Source organism: Podarcis filfolensis, assembly GCF_964270895.1.
Source record: "Podarcis filfolensis genome assembly, chromosome: 1".
Classification (NCBI taxonomy): domain Eukaryota; kingdom Metazoa; phylum Chordata; class Lepidosauria; order Squamata; family Lacertidae; genus Podarcis; species Podarcis filfolensis.
In genome coordinates, this window is record NC_139604.1 from 72,662,241 (window position 1) to 72,684,397 (window position 22,157).

Consider the following 22,157-nt stretch of genomic DNA (forward strand, 5'->3'; position numbering starts at 1 on the left):
ACTTTGAGTAAGTGGTCTAAGTCAAATCTATTATTTTCTATGTTTAAACTACTAAAATTTTTAGTATATAATAAAATATATATGAAAGGACAATCCCGTTATTCTACTCTTTCACTATTCTCCTAGATAGATCAGGAGAATCTCAATGACACAGTATGAGTAAAATAGAATAAAGAGCATTAGCACAATAAGAACAACAAGCAGGGATTTATTCAGTGAAAAACCAAACACACCCATGTATGGATAAATTTTTAAATAAAGGCTCTATATTCACAAATGTTCATTTCCAAAATGATGTTGGATATTTAAAGCACAAATACATTTAGTGCAAATGTAAATGTCCCTCTGAAATTTAAACCACTTGGGGGAAACAGTTTGACATTATGGAATAGAAGTCTGAAGACAGATGGCATACTTTTGCATGCACATAAAATATCAGAAAGTGAGTTAAGGTTACCATCATATATACTCACAGCAAACTCAGGTGTTTGCCTAATACTCAGATTTTAACCTATTCATTCACTGTAGTCTAACTTTTATGGCATCCAAAATCCCTGTAACTCGAGATGGCCTCATTCTTCTTTACAAAGGTGGCTGGTCATGGACACTGCTTCTACTATGTCCATCTTTGTCAGAATATTAAAGAACTTCCTTGAAAATGCGCATTGTGCAGCACTATCCAGATTTAAAATGTGCTAAGCTACAATACCCATATTTATGAATAATGTGGGGATGATTTACTCTCTAGTGGTAGAAGGGTTGCACAAAGTGATCTAAACTAAATATAGGCTCTGTAGCTCTTTTTTGGGGAGGGAGGCAGGAGGAAAATCTTCATTTTAGTTGATAATATAAGTTTGATCGACAATAGCAGAAATGGCTTCATTCCTTGCATGCTTTCAAAATGTTACATAACTGCATCTGATAAACTCTGGCTACCGTAAATGTTAAATTACAGTGGATGAATAGGAAAACCCTGAGCATCAGGCAAACAAACATAAGTCAAGTCTGTCTGCTCTTCCAGAAAATGCTTTCCAAATTAGGGTTGCCATACATCCGGATTTTTCCAGACATATTCCTGGAATACTGCAGTCGGCAGCAGTGTCCGTGCGGAAATAGGGAAAATCCAGATGCATGGCAGCCCATGTTGGTAGTGCCATTTCTGCATAAAAATAACATATTTTCTTTTTGCATTTTGCCCAAAAAAGCTTAACAACTTTTCTGTCCGGGTTTTCACTGTTTGAAATATGGCAACCCTATAAATGCTTTAAGTCTTAAAAATGAGGACCCATGCAGAGGTAATGCTACTGAGGATTAGAGGAATTGGGAATAGGATGCAGGGCCACACTTTCTTTCCCTCCTCTTTCACACACTAATTCTCACTACCTTCAACTAGCTGCTTTGTCTGTCTGCTGTTAAAACTAAGAATATTACCAAGCTTCCATTTGGAAGCATTAATGGTAGCATCTCCAGAATGTAAAAAACAACAACACCTTAAACAATTCTTCCTTACAATTAAATCAATTGTAAGGAAATGCTTTCCATAGCTTGCAGAAAACTAGAGGTAGAAATAACAATCACAACATAATCAAATTCAGGAAAGTAAAAAAAAAAAATCATTTTGCTTCAGTCACCTCAAATCCTTAATTATACAAGCATTCTAGTTAAAATAATAATAATTAAAGACTGTTAACATGATTTTAAAACACAATGATAGTTATTCAGCACAGAGGTTTAACAGATTATAATATTTCTGAAAGAGTATTTTAAATAGTGTGAAAGAAACCAATGGTAGCTAATACAACAGCATTCAAAATAATAAAGGCCCACACCGGTTAAGAGTTATAAAAATGGACCACATTAAGTACTGTACTGGTTTCCTGTACTCCCCCTCAGCTGCTCTTCCATGCACAAGGGGACTGAAAGCTTTAATTTTTAAGTAATCTAGACTTTACAATTACATTCATACTTGGGAAACTCTTGTGTCTTTCAGTGGTGGTTGGTTCAAACAAATGAGGATTAAAACCACTGTTTGATCCTGGATTGTTTACCTTAAACACTGTTAGAATAAATAATAGTTTCCCAAGTTTGGATGTAACCGGAAATGGTGGTTAGTTCAGAGTTTCACTGCTTTCAATCTCCTTCACACATGCACTAAGGAGAAGAGGGTACTGTTTATTTGTACAGTTTGTTCACAAAACACTAAAGCATAGCTTGTTATATCTGAACTGGGCCAAAGTTTCATCTAGGCAAATGAAAGAAAGGAAAATAAAACCATGGATTTGAAGGAGCTGAAAAAAGGAGAAGGCGACTTAAAATGGATTTTGATAAATAAGATAAAATGAACGAAAAATATCTCTTCCATGGCCACTAAGACCTGGTGACTAATGTCTGGGACCAGGAGTCAGATTCATTTTCACAGGATGACAGAGATGAGGACTCTAAAACTGAAGGCGAAGGACATGCAGGACCAGCCCCAGAAGTGCTGCTATCAGATGAACCTGTGGAGCCAGTGCCCACCCCCAAGAATGTGGTATTACTTGTCAAGGAGGGGGTCACTTTCCCGAGTCCTCCCTCTAAGCTGTTAATCACACACAAGCACCTAACGGGTTACCAGGGTTTATTGGCATCTTCTCTGGCACCAGCTACACAACATCAAACAACAAGTCTAAAACATGGCCTGTTCTTTCTCTCCCCCAGCAGGTTAACTCGTAGATTTATAGGGTTTGGGGGATGTTGGCAAATAGCCAGCCCCACCACATGCTCCCATTCTGCCTGAGGGGCCCCACCCAGCAGTACTTGCTCACAGGATCACTACTTCATGACACTACTGTCCTCTAACTCTGAGGATTCCACTGTGGAAGGCTGAGGACCCTCCACTCTGTTGCAGTAGGCAATTACTAGAAAAGACTGGGTCCTATTAAGTCAAGCAGTATAGACAGTGTCTACAATTAGGTGGCACCTGCTGCTACTGCTATATAAGGGCTCAGTTTCAACTTGTGCTAGAGCAACTTCAGAGCTCTGTGTTTCCAAAGCCTTGCCTCCAGTCTGAACCCTGTGCTCCCTTGCACTCTGGCTATGCCTTGCTGAAGAACAGGAAAACCAACAGCACACACCTAACTATACATTTATGCTATGTATTTTTGTGTTTTTATACTGTGATCCTCACCTCAGATGAAGAGTGGTATATAATTTTTTTTTGTCTACTCAAAAGAGGTCCTTTTGAATTCACTGGGGGATTACTCCAAGGTAAGTGGGGTAATGATTGCAGTCTTAGTGAAATTCTTGGCTGGAGATGCATTCTCACTGGAAGATAGGCTAGGCTGATAGCATTTGGCTACGAACACCAAATGAGCTTCATGGCTGAGCAGAGGTTAAAGGGCAAAGGACCCCTGACAGTTAAGTCCAGTCCCGAACGACTCTGGGGTTACGGCGCTCATCTCACTTTACTGGCCGAGGGAGCCGACGTTTGTCTGCAGACAGTTTCCGGGTCATGTGGCCAGCATGACTAAGCCGCTTCTGGTGAAACCAGAGCAGCGCACGGAAATGCCGTTTGCCTTCCCGCCCGAGCGGTACCCATTTATCTACTTGCACTTTGACGTGCTTTTGAACTAGGTTGGCAGGAGCTGGGACCAAGTAACGGAAGCTCACCCCACCATGGGGATTCGAACCGCCGACCTTCCGATTGGTAAGCCCTAGGCTCAGTGGTTTAGACCACAGCGCCACCCGCATCCTTCTGAGCAGAGGTTAAATGGACCCCAAAACCAATGAAACCAACAACACTGAAGCACACAGCTTCTCCCTGCTAACCTTCACTTGTTAGAATGAAAATGAGTCCCACTTACAACTCATCACATGTATCTTGCTAAGCACACTTTCTGGATTCTACAATATACTGAAGAATAATTCTGCATGACACTGTAATCAGGTCACATAAAGATTTGGTTTAGTTTTTACTTTATAATTTATTATGTTCTAGTATGCAGCAGTACAGCTGTCTGTTAGAAAGATGAAGTGACTGAAGAGAAATGTTTTAAATATCCTGTTTAAAACCCCCTGTATATTGTTCTATAGGATTTTTACAGGGGTGTAATTTTTCAACAATGTTACATCTTAATGCTGACTTCCTGAAGAAGCTTTGACTACAATAGGCATGAATGTGTTTTCAAAGGATGATGGATAAATTGCTGGGTGGTAATATAATATATCTTAGGCAGCTGATGGGGCTTTTTTATGTTCTACGTGTCTTTTAGTTACACAGTTTTAACATAATTATGGTCTATAAAACCATCTCTTCCCTCTCCTAGTACCAGCAATATTTGTCTTGGTTATAGGATCAAGAAACTCCCAATCACATATCATAAAATTAAAACAGGTCAATTCAAAAATTTCTACAGTGAATCATATGTATAAATTGTCTTAGCTTGTTGTTAGTCACCCATATACTAGATTAGTTGCAAGCTGATGATACGCTGTTAAGGAGCAATGGTTTATTGGGATGGAGTGACAGTAAGTAACATTGGAACATTTCCAAACCTACTGTCTAATAAAACCCAGATTATTGAGATAAGGATAGATCAAACCAAAAGCCCATCTCATTCCTTTCTTATAGTGGGAAGCCAGATGCCTATGGGAAGTCCATATGCAGGTTATGAGCACAACACAACTCTTCTGATTGTGTTTCCCAGCAACTTGTATTTGGAGACTTAAAACCTCTGATACCACCAGCTTGACCACAGCCATGGAAAGAGTTATCTTCTGTGAAAGATCATAGCATAACAGATGAAATCAACCCTTAATGTGCTCAATGAATGTCACTGTAAACAGAAATTCCAGTAAACCTTTCCCTCTTTTGTTTATGTTTAAGAGTATTAATTCAAGAAAAAAGCCTAACGAGGACAAAAAGTGAAGGTGAATTTACATTTCATAACAGATATTCAACAAAACATTTCCCTCTCAACAGGGCAACCCTACAATTAGGCAGAGAGATGTAGGAGCCTCAGGCCATAGATGTGAGGGTGGAAGGAATGGGAATGAGAATGAAATGTTGTAGGACAGAGCTGTGTCTGCTATGAAGTCTGCCAAACACTCCATGCGTTAGTCTGCTGTCCTTAGGTGTAGTAGAGCACAGTGACCCATTATCAGCATTTAAGTATTATTTAGCTGCCAGTCTGATCATCTTCTGTATGTTGAATCTACTAGGGCATCATCTTGTCCTTTACCTCAAACAATGAAAGATCACAGCTAGGATCTGCCTCTCAAACTTTCTGGATGTGGCGCTGGGGTTGTTAGATCCAGACCTTCCCCTATTGTCCTCCTAGCTGCTAGTCTCAATCTCCATTGAGGGAAAGCTTCCCAGCTCTGATCCTATATATTCTCTTCTTTCTCATTTTTCCTCTTTCTCTTCCTCCTTGTTCCCTTTTTCCAAGCCTTCACCTCTTGCTTCCTTACTCAGCCTCCTCCAGCCTTTTCTCTGCTTTGCTAATCTATCTACTGACTCATTATTCTATGGCCTCTTTGAGACTTGTGTCTGCTGCACAGCTAGCTGCCACGTTATCTTTTAGCCAGAAGTATCCCCCAGTGTTGTCTGTGCTGCTGCCCCTACCTCTTTAAGGTAGGTTGTGGGGCCAACAGAAATCAATGAATATCCAAATCCTAAGGCTCAGGTGATAAAGGCTAGGATGAACAACAAGTACAAAAGCTAATTTCATAGTATGCTTACATAATACTATATTTTTAAAAGACTTTTAAAATAAGTCTTATTGTGGAGTATTGATATAATGTGTTGATATTAAGTGTATTTGATATTTTCAACTTCTGGTAACTGAAGTTTTTATATACATATTTATATATGGTTAGTTTCAGTTATTTCTAAAGCTAGGCCCCACAAATCAGCACAACAATATAAAATGGCAAACTATTTCACAACACTGGCGCACACTACTCTGTGTGTACCACCAACCCATGCTTCATAAAAAATGGCATTCAGGCTCCTGTTTGGTCAATCACATTGGTACCTAGTATGAGAAGTACAAGCACTTCAAACTCAAGATGTGATGTCATTTTACTTCTTTTCTTTGCCCCATTTTCCCAACACAATCTCTCCCCGCGCCCCCAGTTTCTCTGAATCTCTATAATTACTGAATTCTGAATTTAATCAAGGTACAGGTAACGTATTCAGGAAGATTTTAGGTAATTAATAACACTATACTCTCCTGACACATACACTACTTTTTACATGGAGGGAGTAGGCAAGGCATGGTTGGTATGGTATCACACAAGTCCTTTACTAACAGAGTTGTCATATAGGGCATAGTCTGCCAGCTTTAGGGTCGCTTTTAGCACCATCTAGATTAGAAGATATGAAGCAATGATTACATGGATTATTATTATTTTTTTACCTTTACAATATCAGCAGGCTCCTCTTTATCTGAAGCAACAAATAAATGATGTCCACAGACTATTCCCTCTGAAAGGAAATGCTTGAACAACAGATTGGAATAAATACCGTATACATCTTCCTCTGTGAAAAAACAAAGCACACACATTATTAGCATGACAAACCATATTTGGTGGTGTGGAAGAAACATAGATAGGGCAAAAGAGACCACAACTATGTACTGTCAGTGCCTCTACCATTGGGCTTATACTGCACCGTATGTATTCACAGGACTGTAGGGGCCCCAAAAGATACCCCAAGCAGATGGATAGATCTACTCTTAGAGAATCATGTGTCATAAGCCTTTCTTTTAGGCCAGTCTAGAAAAGGCACATCTCTGAAAATATGAGAGACTTGATAGCAGCAGCTCCATCACCACTATATTGTGCATAACCATTAGCAGGATGGCATTTTCACAACTTCCATTGCTATTAAAGAAGCTCTTTAGAACATTATTAGAGATATGTAATTACTGTTTAACCAGTTGTGGCTTTTAGTGGTTAAAAAGGAGTGTTACTCCTGCTGCAATCTTCATTGGCTTCAGAAATTTCCAGAATTTGCTATGTTATTACAAAGAAAAATATTTGATTTGTTTATTTCTGTAGAGAAATAAATGTGAAATCTTAACCATCATAACAGTACTGAGCTCTTATCAGCATCCTTAAGCATTTTGTTGAATAAACTATACATATATCCATATATCTATGACTCATAGGATCTGCTATAAATATAATAGGGGGAAATCTAAATAAGAATACGGTAGTCTGCTGTGTTGCTTCAAGGAGTATGGGATTAAGTAAAAGCCTTCCTCAACTAGTAAAAGGTGACACCATGTACTCTTGCTCTCATGCTGAAAGCTGACCTATCATCACCTTTAGACCTCAGCATTCTAAATTCTGAAGCAGTGGCTTCCCTAAACATTGTCATTTGTATCAATTCAGATTGTTAGAAATTTCTTCATCTACAAAGAGAAAGAATCCTTCTGCATCTTTAAAGGTGCATGGGGACTTCAACTTTAAGAATTCAACTGTAAGAGATATTAAATATTAAAATCTGACATAAGGGGATCTGAACCAACATTTATATTTTGGTGCTTTGCTTAGGGTTCAGACATGTAGGCTGCAGGCAACTTTAGGCTACTTTAGAAGTAAGAGAAATGGATTAGATACCAGCTGTGACCTGAAGTACCGCCATAGTAATGGATGTTCCACTTTAGCCAAATTTTACCAGTACAACAAAACTTTTGGATGTGGTAATAAATTAAATGGATTTTAGAACTGAAGGCCTGATTTTACTGAAATTATTACAATGATATTTGATGATTACTCACATCTCTTAATTTTGTTTTTGTTTAGAGTTCTTACTTCTAGACTGCAGTAAGGATTTTAAACTTTCTCTTTAAAAAAGGTGAACCTATCGTAATTTTTCAAAACACAGAGTATATTGTTGGCATTATGTACCCACAAAAAATAAGTCAAATGTTTAGTTTAATTAAGGAACTTGTATAGTACAATCCTGTGGATGTCTACTTAGAACAGGGGTAGAGAACCTCAGACACACCATCTTCACCTGACCCTTGGGGCTCTGCTCAGGTCACTGGCGGAGGAAGAGGTGTGCGGGGGGAGCACACCGTCCTCGGCAGCGTGATCCTGGCAGGGTGCCATGCCCCCAGGACGCGTGCCACGCCCCCTGGTGCCGGAGCATGAAGCTCCACCACTGGCTCAGGTAACACCCCTTCCCAGGCTAGCCTCTTCTGGACCTGCTCGATTATTTTTCCTGGCTTGCCTGTGTCCTGAATGATGATAATGTATGTTGCTTGCCTGGGTGGAGGTATGCGTGTTGTGGGCTCCATGGGGCAAGGAAGCTGCCAGTAAAGGTCCCCAAAGGTTATGGGCCCAGCACGCTTCCGCTGGAATGTAGCCTATTATACAACAGCAAAAATAACCCACATTTGCCTAGAGCTATGCCCACCACTGGCATGCAGCCCCCAGAAAGTTGCCCATGAGGGAATATGGTCTTTCAGCTAAAAAAAAATAAAATCCCAACCCATGATTTAGAAGCAAGTCCCATTAAGTTCAATAGGACTTACTCCCAGGTAGGTGTGTACAGGACTGAAGCTTTAAATTGCTGAAGTGACCATTGTCCCTTAGGCTTCACTTCCCCACTCCTAGAAAAAAACAGGAACAAATGAAGAACCCCATTGGATAATTCTAGTTACAGGTAGGTAGCCGTGTTGGTTTGCCGTAGTTGAAACAAAATCCCCCCCCCCTTCCAGTAGCACCTTAGAGACCAACTAGGTTAGTTATTGGTATGAGCTTTTGTGTGCATGCACACTTCTTCAGATACACATTATCTCATTGGATACACATTATTGGATACACATTATCCCACTGGATAAGATTAAGATGCCATCTAGTCCAGCATCCTATTTCCAATAGTGGCCGTGTAGACAGTTCTGAGGACATACAAAGGATGAAGGCCATAGCCCTCTTTCATTGTTTGTTCCAAAGCAACTGGTATTCAGAGGCATATTGTCTCTGAACATAAAGTTCATTTCAACTACCATGAGTATTAACAATGATATTTATTGTTGTTATGAATAATAATAATACTGTGATTCATTACCTACTTTTCACCATAAGATCCCAAGGTAGGTTATACCAATTTAAAATACAACATAGAATCATAGAACTGCAGAGTTGGAAGGGACTCCAAGGATCAAACCCTTGCAATGCAGGAATCTCAACATATGGTCCCCAATCCAATTTAAAACCATACTGGGCCCTGCCTAGCTTTGCAAATGTGCTAGCAGTTTTATTGCTGCACCACTAGCATTAAAAACAGTTTAAAACAAATTAGCATGCAACAAAAACTGTAAAATGAAAGTGCCAGATGCACCTAAGTTGTGGGGAGGGAATCCCACAACTTAGAGGCTGTCACAGAGAATGTCCTCATCTAGGTCATTACTATTTTTATTAATTAATTTATTGCGTTTAGATCCTACTTTTTCCCCTAAGGAATTTGAGTTGTCATACCTGGTTCTCCTCTAAGAACAGTGGCTGGCCCAGGGTCACCCAGTGAGCTTCATGGCTGAGTGGGGATTTGAAACCTGGTCTCTCCCAGGTCCTAGTCTAATACTCTAACCACTACACCATGCTGGCTGGCTACCAAAACCTGAGAGGGTAGTGAAACTACCATGAGGGTTCTCTCTGTTGATCTTAACACCAGACCCAAGAGGTTCTATAGAAAAAGAAGCAATCACTTAGGGCAGGGGTCAGCAAACTTTTAAAGCAGGGGGCCGGTACACTGTTCCTCAGTCCTTGGGGGGGGGGGAACTATTTTTTTTGGGGGGGGGAGAACAAATTCCTATGCCCCACAAATAACCCAGAGATGCATTTTTAATAAAAGGACACATTCTGCTCATTTAAAAACATGCTGATTCCTGGACCGTCTATGGGCCGGACTTAGAAGGCAATTGGGCTGGATCTGGCCCCCGGGCCTTAGTTTGCATACCCATGACTTAGGGCTTTAAACACTAAAGTGGACACTTTGAATAGGGCCCAGAAACAAACTGGCAATGCAACTGTTTTAAAATGAAACCACAGCTAGAAATCTGGGGCAACTCCATGCACATTGCAATAATCTAATCTGGAAGTTACCAGAGCATGGAGTGCAGTAATCAGTTGTTTCTGTCTAAAAGGAGTTGTAGCTAGTAAACCAGCCATAGGTGTGAAAAGGCACTCCTAACCTGAGCCTCCACTGAGCACATACAAGCTATGAAACTGTTCCTTCCAGAGGATTCTAAGAACATGCAGTCTCTTCACCTTTAGGACTTGAGAACTTGGATACAAAACATCTCTGTATTTTCAGGATCCAGCTTTAATTCATTGGCCTTTATCCAGCCCATCACAGCCTCCAAGCACTCATCTTATACATCAACCACCTCTCCTGATTTATATAGAACAAAGAGAAAGAGCTGAATATAATATGCACTCCAGTTCTCCTGATTCAGCTTCATATAAATGTCATCAACCAGCTTGACCAAAGCAGTTTCAGGGCCATGACTGGGTCTGAAGCCAGTCTGGAATGGCTCCAGATAATCAGTTTCCTCCAAGAATGCCTGGAGCTGGACCACCACACCCTCTCTTGCCCCAAAAGCTGATGTTCACCGCTGAACAATAGCTGTTGAACAGTTCTTGATCCAACGAGGGGACACACCACCATCTCCTTGTAGGTGGACGGTACCACCTGCTCCAGTGAAGCATTGATCACTCCCTGGATCCACCCCCTACAGTTAGCTCTAAGAAATGTGCAGGTGGTTGGCCACACTTTCTCAAGCTGCCTGCCCACATCCTCAGGATACAACAGTTGAAACTAATCCAGCACAGATGGAACAGACAGGTGTTAAGAAACCTGCCCATTAATTTTGTGTATAATTAAATCCCCACTCAACCAGTAATCCCACTGGGTGATCTTGGGTCAGTCATGATCTATTGGCCTAAGATACCTCACAGGGTTGTTGTGCTGTACACTGTCCTGAGCTTCAAGGAAACTCTGAATAAGAATGCACTAAATAAATAATCAGTGTTTGTTGTAGAAAAAAAATCTGATTCCAGCATTTCAACATGAAATGATACTCTGATTAGTAATGGGACATGGCTGCAATTTTTTTTATTAGTTAAGATAGAGCTATTTGTTTCTATTAGCTCAATAATTTTGATACTGATAATCATCAATAACAATTAGTTGAAAGAAAAATATTTCAGCTGAGGTTTAGATAAACACAGTGCAATTGGTCTCAAACAATACTGAAGCAATAACATTTGCTATGTTACTAAATGAGCCAGGCTGCATTTTATAGCTCACATTTGTAATGTTAGGTTTTCAAGTTTTCCAAAAGAACAAGGAGCTGTAAGAAAATAAGTGTTTTGGTTCCTCTAATGCTAAACTTTCAGTGAGAGTAAACAGTGAGCAACCTAAATACAGAACACCTCACTGTCTGCTACAGTGCTCAAAGGATTTAATGTGTTTCAGAAAACCTTCACAAACAATGTATCTTGGATGGTTAGAGTCAATGCTTCTCTAAGAATCCTTCAGTTATTCAATTTGTCACATAGAGAATAGCTTTTTTTATTGATTCATTTCTAGGTCACTAAACTTTTGTTTATTCAAAAGATCTAAAGTGCACTCATATGGGGCTATTCTGATAGCAGCCATTGTTCCCAGCTTCAGTACTTATGTTGCTATTCAAAGCCTACACAGCCTGGACCATTCTCCCCCCCACCCCCACCCTGCATCCCATTGTTTGCTACAGGTATTTTGACACCACAGAAATTAGCTCCTGCATTTCCCTACCATACAATATAAGTAACAATCAGAAAGTGAAGCATGTTCTTATTTATACAATATATCCTTGTGAAAAAGCAAGCCGCATGGGAACACAAACTCAGAAAGCTGATACATTTTTTGAGCAAAAAGCTCTAGATCCACAAATCCGTTAAGGCTGGTGTAGGCAATGTGGCATCCTCCAGATGTTGTTAGACTCCAACTCCCATCAACCCCAGGAAGCAGGACCATGGTCAAATATGATGGCAACTGAAGCCCTACAACATGGGCACCATGTCAGTTACTCCTGCAACCCATGATACTTGCCATATACCGTATTTTTCGCTCGATAACACGCACCTGACCATAACACGCACATCGTTTTTAGAGGAGGAAAACAAGGGAAAAAACATTCTGAATGAAACAGTGGATGTATCATTTTTGTACTTCATGCTGTGGCCACAGACATGTGATCTGATGGTGAATTTGGGGTGACCCAATGCAAAAATCCTGAGAATCCCTGTGGATCCATGCTTTGTAACCACGTTTTTGCACCATTGCAGCCCCAGGCAACAGTGGGTGTGTGATTTTTTGGGGGGGCAGGCTGTAGCCATGGACATGCTATGTGCTCTGATGGTGAATTTGGGGTGACCCAATGCAAAGATCCTGAGGATCCATGTTTTGTAACCACGTTTTTGCACCATTGCAGCCCCAGGCAACAGTGGGTGCGTGATTTGGGGGGGGCAGGCTGTAGCCATGGACATGCTATGTGATCTGATGGTGAATTTGGGGTGACCCAATGCAAAGATCCTGAGGATCCATGTGGATCCATGCTTTTTAACCACATTTTTGCACCATTGCAGCCCCAGGCAACAGTGCGTGTGTGATTTTTGGGGGGCAGGCTGTAGCCATGGACATGCTATGTGATCTGATGGTGAATTTGGGGTGACCCAATGCAAAGATCCTGAGGATCCATGTGGATCCATGTGGATCCATGCTTTTTAACCACATTTTAAGTGGGGAAGGAAGGAAAAATACAGAATGGACAAGGAGCACGAGAGGGGTGTGCAGAGAAGCAGCTGGCTAAGAATGCAGGAGAGGGGTATAACGGGAGGGAGGAAAGGAAGGCAAAAGTTTTCCCTCACCTACCCACCCAAGCCAGCCAGCTCTCTCTCTCTCTCTCTCTCTCTCTCTCTCTCTCTCTCTCTCTCTCTCTCTCTCCCTCCCTCCTGCATGTTTTCAGCAGCACCGGAGCACAGAGACGACACTCTGCTTTCCCCTCTGCTTGCCTGGAGGGGAGGGGCTTTCCCTGCTCTTTGTTCCGTTTGAGCAAACACAGCAAGGAAACATAGGAGGGTGGGCAGTAAGACCCTGAGGCAGAATGCAGGAAAGCAGCCACTTCCTCTTTTCAGGTTTCCCTTCTCCGAGACGCGCGATTTGATTTTTGCCTGATTTTTTTTGCCATTTGGCTCCAGGGACCACACATTCGCTCAATAACACGCACAGACATTTCCCCTTCCTTTTTAGGAGAAAAAATCTGCGTGTTATAGAGGGAAAAATACGGTAGCTCCACCTTCTTCTGGTTTTGATTAGGACTTAATACCCAGCACATGTACACCCAGTGGCAACTTCTCATTAAGAGGGTAAAGGAAGCAGTCCCCCGAAGTCAATGCTCATGTTCTGGCTGCACGTTAGCACTTCTCTAATACTTGCCATAGATCTGACTGGCTGGGAAGAAACTTCCATGCTACAGTTTTGTCCCTTAATGTTTTTAAAAACTGGTTTTCATGTGAATTGTCCCTCTACCACATAATAAGAAGCTCCAAGGGCATGGGACATTTTAAAACAGAACCAACAGAACTGATTTTAAGTATCTTTTTAGACAAATACACATTCCTTTCTATTTCAGCTATTTATACACCGCTTAAGCATGGTACCTAGAAATTATAAAACTTCTATAGTAGATAAATTCAGTTAACATTACTCATAAAAACAGGAAGCTTTCTTAAAATAACAACTGAAATAGAAAGAGCCTCATCAAGCACCTGAAGTTCCACAGAATTAGGCCCATAATACTGAATGCACAGCCCACAGCCATGTAGCTAAGTCACAGGGAACCAATAACAGAGGATTTCGGTGGTTGGGCAGGGTTACAAGGAATCAGGCAGTCCTAAGGGTATCCTGGACCCAAGTTGTTAATGGCATTGTAAAAGAATACAAGAACCCAGAACTTGACCTGGTAACATGGACAGCCAGTGCAAGCTTTTAAGCCTATCCCCACCAACAGTCTAACCACAGCCTTTCACAGCAGCTGGAGCTTTTGGACCAGGCCCAAGGGTAGTCCCACATTGCAAAAACCAAGAGCAGGTTTCAATAACCAAGTTTTGAGGTTACCAGTACATAAATCACTATGGTCAAGAATGGCCATTGTTGGCCTACCAACTAGTAAAAGGCAGGCCTGGCCACTGAGGCTACCAGAGACTTGAGTAACATCCAGGATCACCCCACAAACTACAAACCTGTTATTTCAGAAGGGGTGCAATCCAGTTCTGAATATGCAACTGGCTCAGTTTATTATTATTATGGAGGTTCTTAATCTATTTAGAAGCTATATTAGAAGCTGAAAAAAATAAGGAGACTAAACGCTATAATTGGTGCAGGAGCAGGAAAAACAAGTCACTGTTAGTCTGCTGTATCTACTCACAGTTTAAGTACGTAAATTATGTGAGAATTTAGTACAGGATCTCCAATAAATCTATTTTAATTTATATGCCTCTTTTCAGAGCATGATATTATAAACAGATAATACTGAATTACACACAATACAGAACAACAAATGTGACTACTTAAACGTTTTAAAATTATCGGTACTATCATTAGAAGCCCCTAAACATAACAAGCTTTGAAAGCTATGGTTGAGGAGAATTGAATGCAGTATATCTGCAAATATGACAGTCTGTAGTGCAGATAGTCTAGACAGGTTGCCCTAGAGCTGCTGAGAATCTGTCACAACCCATCATTATTAATTTATTAAATCATCAGCATTCACATAGTCTAATAGTATGACCTAAGGTGAGCATTTCCTAAGTTATAGAACATCTTACCTAAAGTGCTGTAGGTAACATGATAAGACTATTTTAATCATTCCCACCATCTAAAATTCCATCTAAAATATTTTGCTAATGTCCATAGTAGTTATTAAGCTCAGGGGAGGTTAGTCTGTGTCACTTGTTTTTAATTAGCACATGCCAAAACAAAGTTAGCAAACATATATGTTACAATACTTGGCACACTGCCATTCAGCAGGAAGGTAAATTTTGACAAGTTATATTTTGTATAATTATATTTAGCAAATCACTGTTTTGTACTTTTCTAGAGATTACCTTTTTCAACTTTCAAAAAGGTGATAAAGTCAATTATGTTGACAAGTGATGAGTACCCTTAATAGGCAGGTTAGATTGCATACCTAAAACAAAAAAATGGTAGCTAATTAAAATAGCTGAAATTGCTCCAAGGCTTAGACTGAACAAGAATGGTCCTGCCTTTACTCATGTTAAAGTTTTAGCTTTATAAAAACTTGACCTCAGCTACTAAACAAAACCCTTTTGTAACCTAACTTTTTAAAATTTTAACCTCCCAATTAAAAGACACACAAAAAATCACTTAAATTTTTATGCAAGGTTTTCCTACTGGAATGCAGTTTCAATTTCGGAAATTTGCATATTCAATAAAATACATAATAATTTTGAAATAAAATATAAAACTATATGGTTATTTAGGCTGCCAAAGTATCTGTAGGTAAAACTTGATAAAAACAAACACTGGCAGCTGTGTATTAATACAGTAAAAATGAAGCTTTACTTTCAGCTCTGTGATAACGCTGTCACAGAGTCTGGAAAAAGTGAAACTCGAGTAACAATTTAAAATCAAAGAATCTTTGTTTTATCAAAAAACAAAGGCAGAAGAAAAAAAGTACACAATTTTCCTATTTTTTGTAATCTGTGGCCTAGCAAGGATGGCCTCCTGAACATGCCCTTCTTTTATCAAATACTAGTATGGTGGGGAAAACATACGAAGAGATTCTAGGCAATTATTTTTCAACTCTGAAATGGTCACAGTCCAAAAGTTTCTGAAGCAACACAAGGTTGTAAGCCTTTTAATATAATTAAGCATGGGTTATTTCAATTATATGTTTTATATCATACTTAAGAAGTTATATACATTTTAGCATATTTTTATTCTAGTTGCTGCCATATCAACCTACTGGTATGAAATTGATTAAAAGACAATTTCTGTTCTAGAAACTAGTAGAATGCTCTTTCAGATCTGGAACTTGGCTTCAATCTTCACCTACAACATAGGACTCACTTATGTAGCACAATCCCTCAGAGGTTCACTCAACATAAATCTCACTGTATCCAGCGGAGACCATTTCAAGGTAAGCGTGCCAAGTATTGCAGCCTTATTTTTCTACCATGTTTAACAAGTGTGTGTATTTCCTAACTCTTCTCTCCTTCTCTTTCTGGCTTAATTCCAATGTCCCATTTCCAATCAACTCTCCACCTCACATTCTCTTACATGCCCAGTTTAATACAAGATTTCCTGGTTTGTTTAATTACCGTAATTTGCTGTGACATCCTAACCAGGAAACTGTGGTCTGAGTGCTCCATGCAAAACAGGGTTTCACATTCCCAACATAACAAACCATTGCTTGTTGGACCCAGGATATATGGGTCCAACAAGCAATGGTTTGTTACATATGAGCTAGATTTCTGAGTTTTTCTCCTTTAGAAAAAAATTAAAATCCCTAGACGGGAGGGAGGGGGGAAGGGCTGACAACAATGCTGTGAGCCACCTTAGGCCAGAACCCAGTTATCCAGCTAAATACAAATGGCATTCAGGTAGTATTTCAAATAGTATTTAACAGGATTTGAAGCCATTCTGTTATGCAATCTTCAGAAAACCTTAACAATAGAAACAGACATTTAATAATCTTGAGTTTACTATTAGTTTCCTAAACTAGGCATGATAATATACATCAAATAATGAAGATGGGCATTTGATTTGATAAGGGATTTAATACTGAAGTGATGCAATCTATTCTTGAGACTGTTAAAAAAGAACCTAACCTTTTAACAACACAGAGTATAATACTGAAATATCCTCCTTGGAGGCTTAACTCCGACAGCTTCAATCTCATGATACAGAAAGCTTGTCTAGACTGATCTCGTAACAATATGTTACTGTGTCCAGGGCAGCTGTTTACCAGCTCCATCTGGTACGTAGGCTGAGACCCTATCTGCCTGCGGACTGTCTCGCCAGAGTGGTGCATGCTCTGGTTATCTCCCGCTTGGACTACTGCAATGCACTCTACGTGGGGCTACCTTTGAAGGTGACTCGGAAACTACAACTAATCCAGAATGCGGCAGCTAGACTGGTGACTGGGGGCGGCCGCCGAGACCATATAACACCGGTCTTGAAAGACCTACATTGGCTCCCAGTACGTTTCCGAGCACAATTCAAAGTGTTGGTGCTGACCTTTAAAGCCCTAAACGGCCTCGGTCCAGTATACCTGAAGGAGCGTCTCCACCCCCATCATTCTGCCCGGACGCTGAGGTCCAGCGCCGAGGGCCTTCTGGCGGTTCCCTCATTGCGAGAAGCAAAGCTACAGGGAACCAGGCAAAGGGCCTTCTCGGTAGTGGCGCCCGCCCTGTGGAACGCCCTTCCAGCAGATGTCAAAGCGATAAACAACTACGTGACATTCAGAAGACATCTTAAGGCAGCCCTGTTCAGGGAAGTTTTTAACGTGTGATATTTTATTGTATTTTTGGTTTTTATGGAAGCCGCCCAGAGTGGCTGGGGAGGCCCAGCCAGATGGGCGGGGTATAAATAATAAATTATTATTATTATTATTACTGTTGTCTGTATAATGACAGGCCATTCAACTAGAATACCAACTATACTTGCTTTAAAACCAACATCCAAGATACAGATTCTACACATAATAAGTATGAAAAACAGTCCATATAATTCAAAAATTAAAGTCTTAGGAACTGAAGTACCGTCACTTCCATGTTTTCAATTACTAAGCTTAAATGATCCAAGTTGATTAGCAATTTCAGTGAAGAATTCTGGTTATCTACGAACACATATGCACTTTTTCATGATCCAATCACTATACAGTAACCATCTCCTGCATTAAGACTAACACGGCCACAACTGTACATCTCACAATTTTATCTAATCCCACATTGACCAGTATTTATTCTCAGAGATGACCTACTGAAATCAAAGACTGAAATTGCTGAAGCAATTATTTAAAACTGTTCTGAGCAGTGCTTTTTTCGGGGGGTGCAGGGGGACACCCCCCCTAAACATTTTGCGAATCTTTGTACTTTTGTCCGTTTACTGTATTTATTTTTCCCAATTTGAACTATAAAAAGGCGATTTTCATGAGTAAAAATGAGAGCACCTCTAAACATTTTTTAAGAAAAAAGCACTGGTTCTGAATATTGCCCCTTGTTTTTATTATCATATTAGAGATATTAAAGTAACTTTTGAGAAGCTTTATTGTTTTTACCTTACCTGCATTTTTTCAGCTTTCCTTTCTGATCATATAGGATGAGTTGATCAATATAAGAACACTATGTGAACAACTGCTTAACACAGTGGTTGCCAACCTACTTATGCCCATAGGCATGTTTGGATTTTTGCATGAGTGCCATGGTCATCACCCCTCTGGTCATCCCTCTCCCCCCCTGCACCAGATTCAATCTGGTGCAATCTGGGTAAAAATCAGATCCAGTACAATTAATCTGAAAGGAAAGGGTCATTCCTTGAACTTCCTCCTTCAGCTCTCAAGAGAGAAGAAGTCAACCATCCTCGCCATTCCATGATCAAGGGGGCTGGAGCAGGTGCATAGAGTCCACAGGCCCTAGGGGAAGACATTGGGGTGCCACTGTGCTCACAAGGTGCCATGTTGGTAACCCCTGCTTTAACACAATCCTGTGATAGCCATGGTTTATGTGGAAAATGGTTACTTTTATTTTAATAGGAAGTGTGTGCTCATCCTTACTTGGAAGATCATTTATTCCTTCCAATGAGCTCTCTCTCTCTCTCTCTCTCTCTCTCTCTCTCTCTGTTTGTTTGTCCTTTTCTCCCCGAATTCTATATTTTTAAGGGTTTAAAATCTACCATCAGTTCTTTACATGAAAAAACCTATGATGGGAGACACTTGGCATCATTGTGCTGGAAACAGGAACTGTGCTTCACAATAACTATGGGTTGTATTCAATGTAGCTCTATCACTACAAGAATTTTCTTTGCACGGTGGAACCTTCCCTCCCTCTTCCACTGTGCTAGCATGTATCCTCACCATGGCTTCTGCTAGCACAACTATTTAGTTGACTATGACCCTATGATTAGTTTAAACCTGCCAGCTCCAGAAACCGTGTTTTGAAACTGTTTCATTTTGAAATTAACTGACCATAATTAGTTATTCTCAGTTCAGGCACAATGACAAATCATGTTTAAGGGGGAATGACAGAAAAACCTTCTGAAGTATTCTTCTGGCCATGTGGGAAGAGGGAAGTATGAGGGTTCCAGCTTGCGCACAATGTAGTAAATCAATGTTTAACATGACATGAGAACACGGCCACGGTGAAAGAAATTAATGTTTTCTTTACAACAAGTCTGGCATTATCTTTTAGAAGGAACTCCTTAGAAAAACCATTCTTACATTTTCCCTAAAACACTTGAAAAAATAAAAAGATAATGCCATGACCATATAATTGCTAGTAAGTAAAATGTATTAGAAATTTTCATACTAACCAATAAGGAGAAGGGTTCCAACTGCCAAACCTCCACCTAGGAACAAATTAATTTAAGAAATTAGAATGCATAATAATGTTTCCAACAATTAGTAGTATCAAGGAAAGGTGATACAGGAAGTTAAAAATGTAACATGAAAAACATTTTAATTACCTTTATAATACTTCTTACAATTCACTATTAAATAATTATATATTGCATATAATTATATATCACACACTACAATTACTTTCACAATATGGTGAAAAGATCCTGCATAGCTCTACATAACTAAACGCAAGTACTTTAATAGTGTTGTCACAAGCCAACATTCCTTTGTTTTATTAAGACTATTCTACACACATAAAGTAATCCTTCCTCATTAGAGCAAGTGTTTGAAGAACCTGGTACAGTTAATTCAGTAAGTTGCATTTATCATGAGTCAAAACTATCTACCAGTAGTTGCAGGAACGGACTCAGCTGTGTATAGGATACTGATTAAGGCTACCGTCCTCTACACATTTATCTGGAATCATTCCAACTGAATACATTAGAATTTATTTTTGTTTAGTTATCTTACACTAGTGCAAGGGTGATAGCCTCTACCTTGCAACCCACATCCCACCTGCACCAGTGCAGAGAACAGCAAAGCAAAGCTAAACCCATACATCAATGCAGCATATCTGCACAAAGAGCTCAGAGCCTAAATGAACATATAATGAGTTTACACCATTGCACAGTGGTACCCATCTCATATGAGCATAGGATCAGCTGAATCAACCCCTTTGATGAGTGGGCATCTTTATCATCTTCAGCCAGCTCCTAAATCTTTCTTCTCTCCCTCCATCAGGAGAAAAGAGCCTGGGACCTGGACTATAACATGAGGAGCTGGATACCAGAAGACACCTGTCTATATTATGCCTTTTTCTGGATTTTTGGTAAACTGAAATCTTGACTAAAAGACTGATAAGTAATATTTTTGTACTTCAGTGGTTTAGCTGCATGTACCTTTTGTTTATAGTTATTGTACTTTCTCTTATTATCATGTTTGGATAAGAAGGGTGGGTATGGTATTTTACTCTTTCAAGTATGCTATTTCATGTTTTACTTCCCGAGTTGTAAATCTTTTAATCTTAAAAATAGTTGCAGAGCTTTCTATAGAACTAAGACTGCTCTAGACTGAATGGTTATGGATTCCAAATAAATGCTATGTTGCTGAAAGTAAACAGAGCTGTTTTCAGTCACCAGCAACAGAGGTCTGCTTAAGGTGCTAAAAACCCAACAGAACCCAACCAGCAATATCTCCAGAGTACGTAAAGCCAACGTACCAAAATAATGAAATACAAAAGAAACATTCTGTGGGTACATCTAGCTGAGGTATTCTGATGGCAGTGGTTGTCATCTTAGTATCAAAAAACAAAACACACAAAGTACGTAAAATATCTTCAATTAGAAGACCTAAGTTGGTGTAGAAATAGGTAAACTTTCAACCAGAGGCAAAAACAAAACTATGAAGAATTAGGACAGAGAAAAGAAAGTAAAAATACGGAAATATTAGGAGCCCAACATCACAGAAAGGCCTATTTATTCATTATACCATGATGGCAGATGCATTCCTTTACGTCATTTCCCATCCCAAGTTATTCAATTATGTCAGGGATAAGGGGCCCCTGGTGCTCTAAAAGTTGCAGGACATCAACTCCCATCAGCCAGCATGGCCAACAGTCCAGAACAATGGAAGTTGTAGTCATTCAACATCTGAGAGTCATAGGTTCCCCATCTGTTTATATATACTGTTTGTAAAGTAAGGAAACACTGACATCATTAGATGAAATAATGTAAATTATTATTATTATTTATTGAATTTATATACCACCCTAAAGCCAGAGGTCTCAGGACAGTTCACAGAAAAGATCAACATAAAAGCCACAATAGATATAATAATAATACCCCCCCACAAAGAGCCACATTTTAAAAGGGCATAGGATGTCAATCAGATCAACCAAAGACCTGGTTAAAAAGGAACATTTTTGCCAGGCGCCTGAAGGTGTATAATGAAGGCGCCAGGCGAATTTCCATGGGGAAAACATTCCACAAATACATTGTGAATATATATATCATGCTACATTTTTTCTAAGATATTTAGAACTCTTAGTCTAATAACAGAAATGGGCATCCATAAGTAGTAAGTGCATGAAACAACTGTATAGGAATGAACACACTGAGGAGCGAGACAAAATACTCTATCTGAAACAGACTAGTTAATGATGATGATGATGATAACATCTGGGATCGCCAAACAGGAACAGGATCATTGATGGCAAAGGACACCGTCTACTTGGTAGATGTCAGATTAGGGAGATCCAAGTTTAAATCTTTACACAACAGTGAAACTCACTTGGTAACATTGTGCCAGTCACACATACCTCTGGTTGCGAACGGGATCCGTTCCAGAGCCCCGTTTGCAACATGAGCAGAACGCAACCTGCATCTGTGCGTGTTGCAATTCGCCGCTTCTGCGCATGATGTCATTTTGCGCATCTGCGCATGTGTGAGTGGCAAAACCCGGAAGTACCCTTTCCCGAAC

At 39.9% G+C, this 22,157-nt stretch overlaps 1 protein-coding gene and 1 long non-coding RNA gene across 3 annotated transcripts in view; one reads left to right on the top strand and one right to left on the bottom strand.

Annotated features, from left to right (window-relative positions):
• ELP4 (elongator acetyltransferase complex subunit 4) overlaps positions 1 to 22,157 on the bottom strand; it is a 151,068-nt gene that overhangs the window by 126,100 nt on the left and 2,811 nt on the right. For both annotated transcript variants that reach the window (XM_083599773.1, XM_083599774.1), the window contains exons 2-3: positions 19,592 to 19,627; positions 6,399 to 6,520 (exon numbers count right to left, since the gene is read on the bottom strand). In XM_083599773.1, coding sequence (XP_083455899.1) covers positions 6,399 to 6,520; positions 19,592 to 19,627 — 158 coding nt within the window. The remainder of the gene's footprint in view (positions 1 to 6,398; positions 6,521 to 19,591; positions 19,628 to 22,157) is intronic.
• LOC310756574 overlaps positions 1 to 22,157 on the top strand; it is a 156,276-nt gene that overhangs the window by 88,808 nt on the left and 45,311 nt on the right. The window lies entirely within an intron of this gene.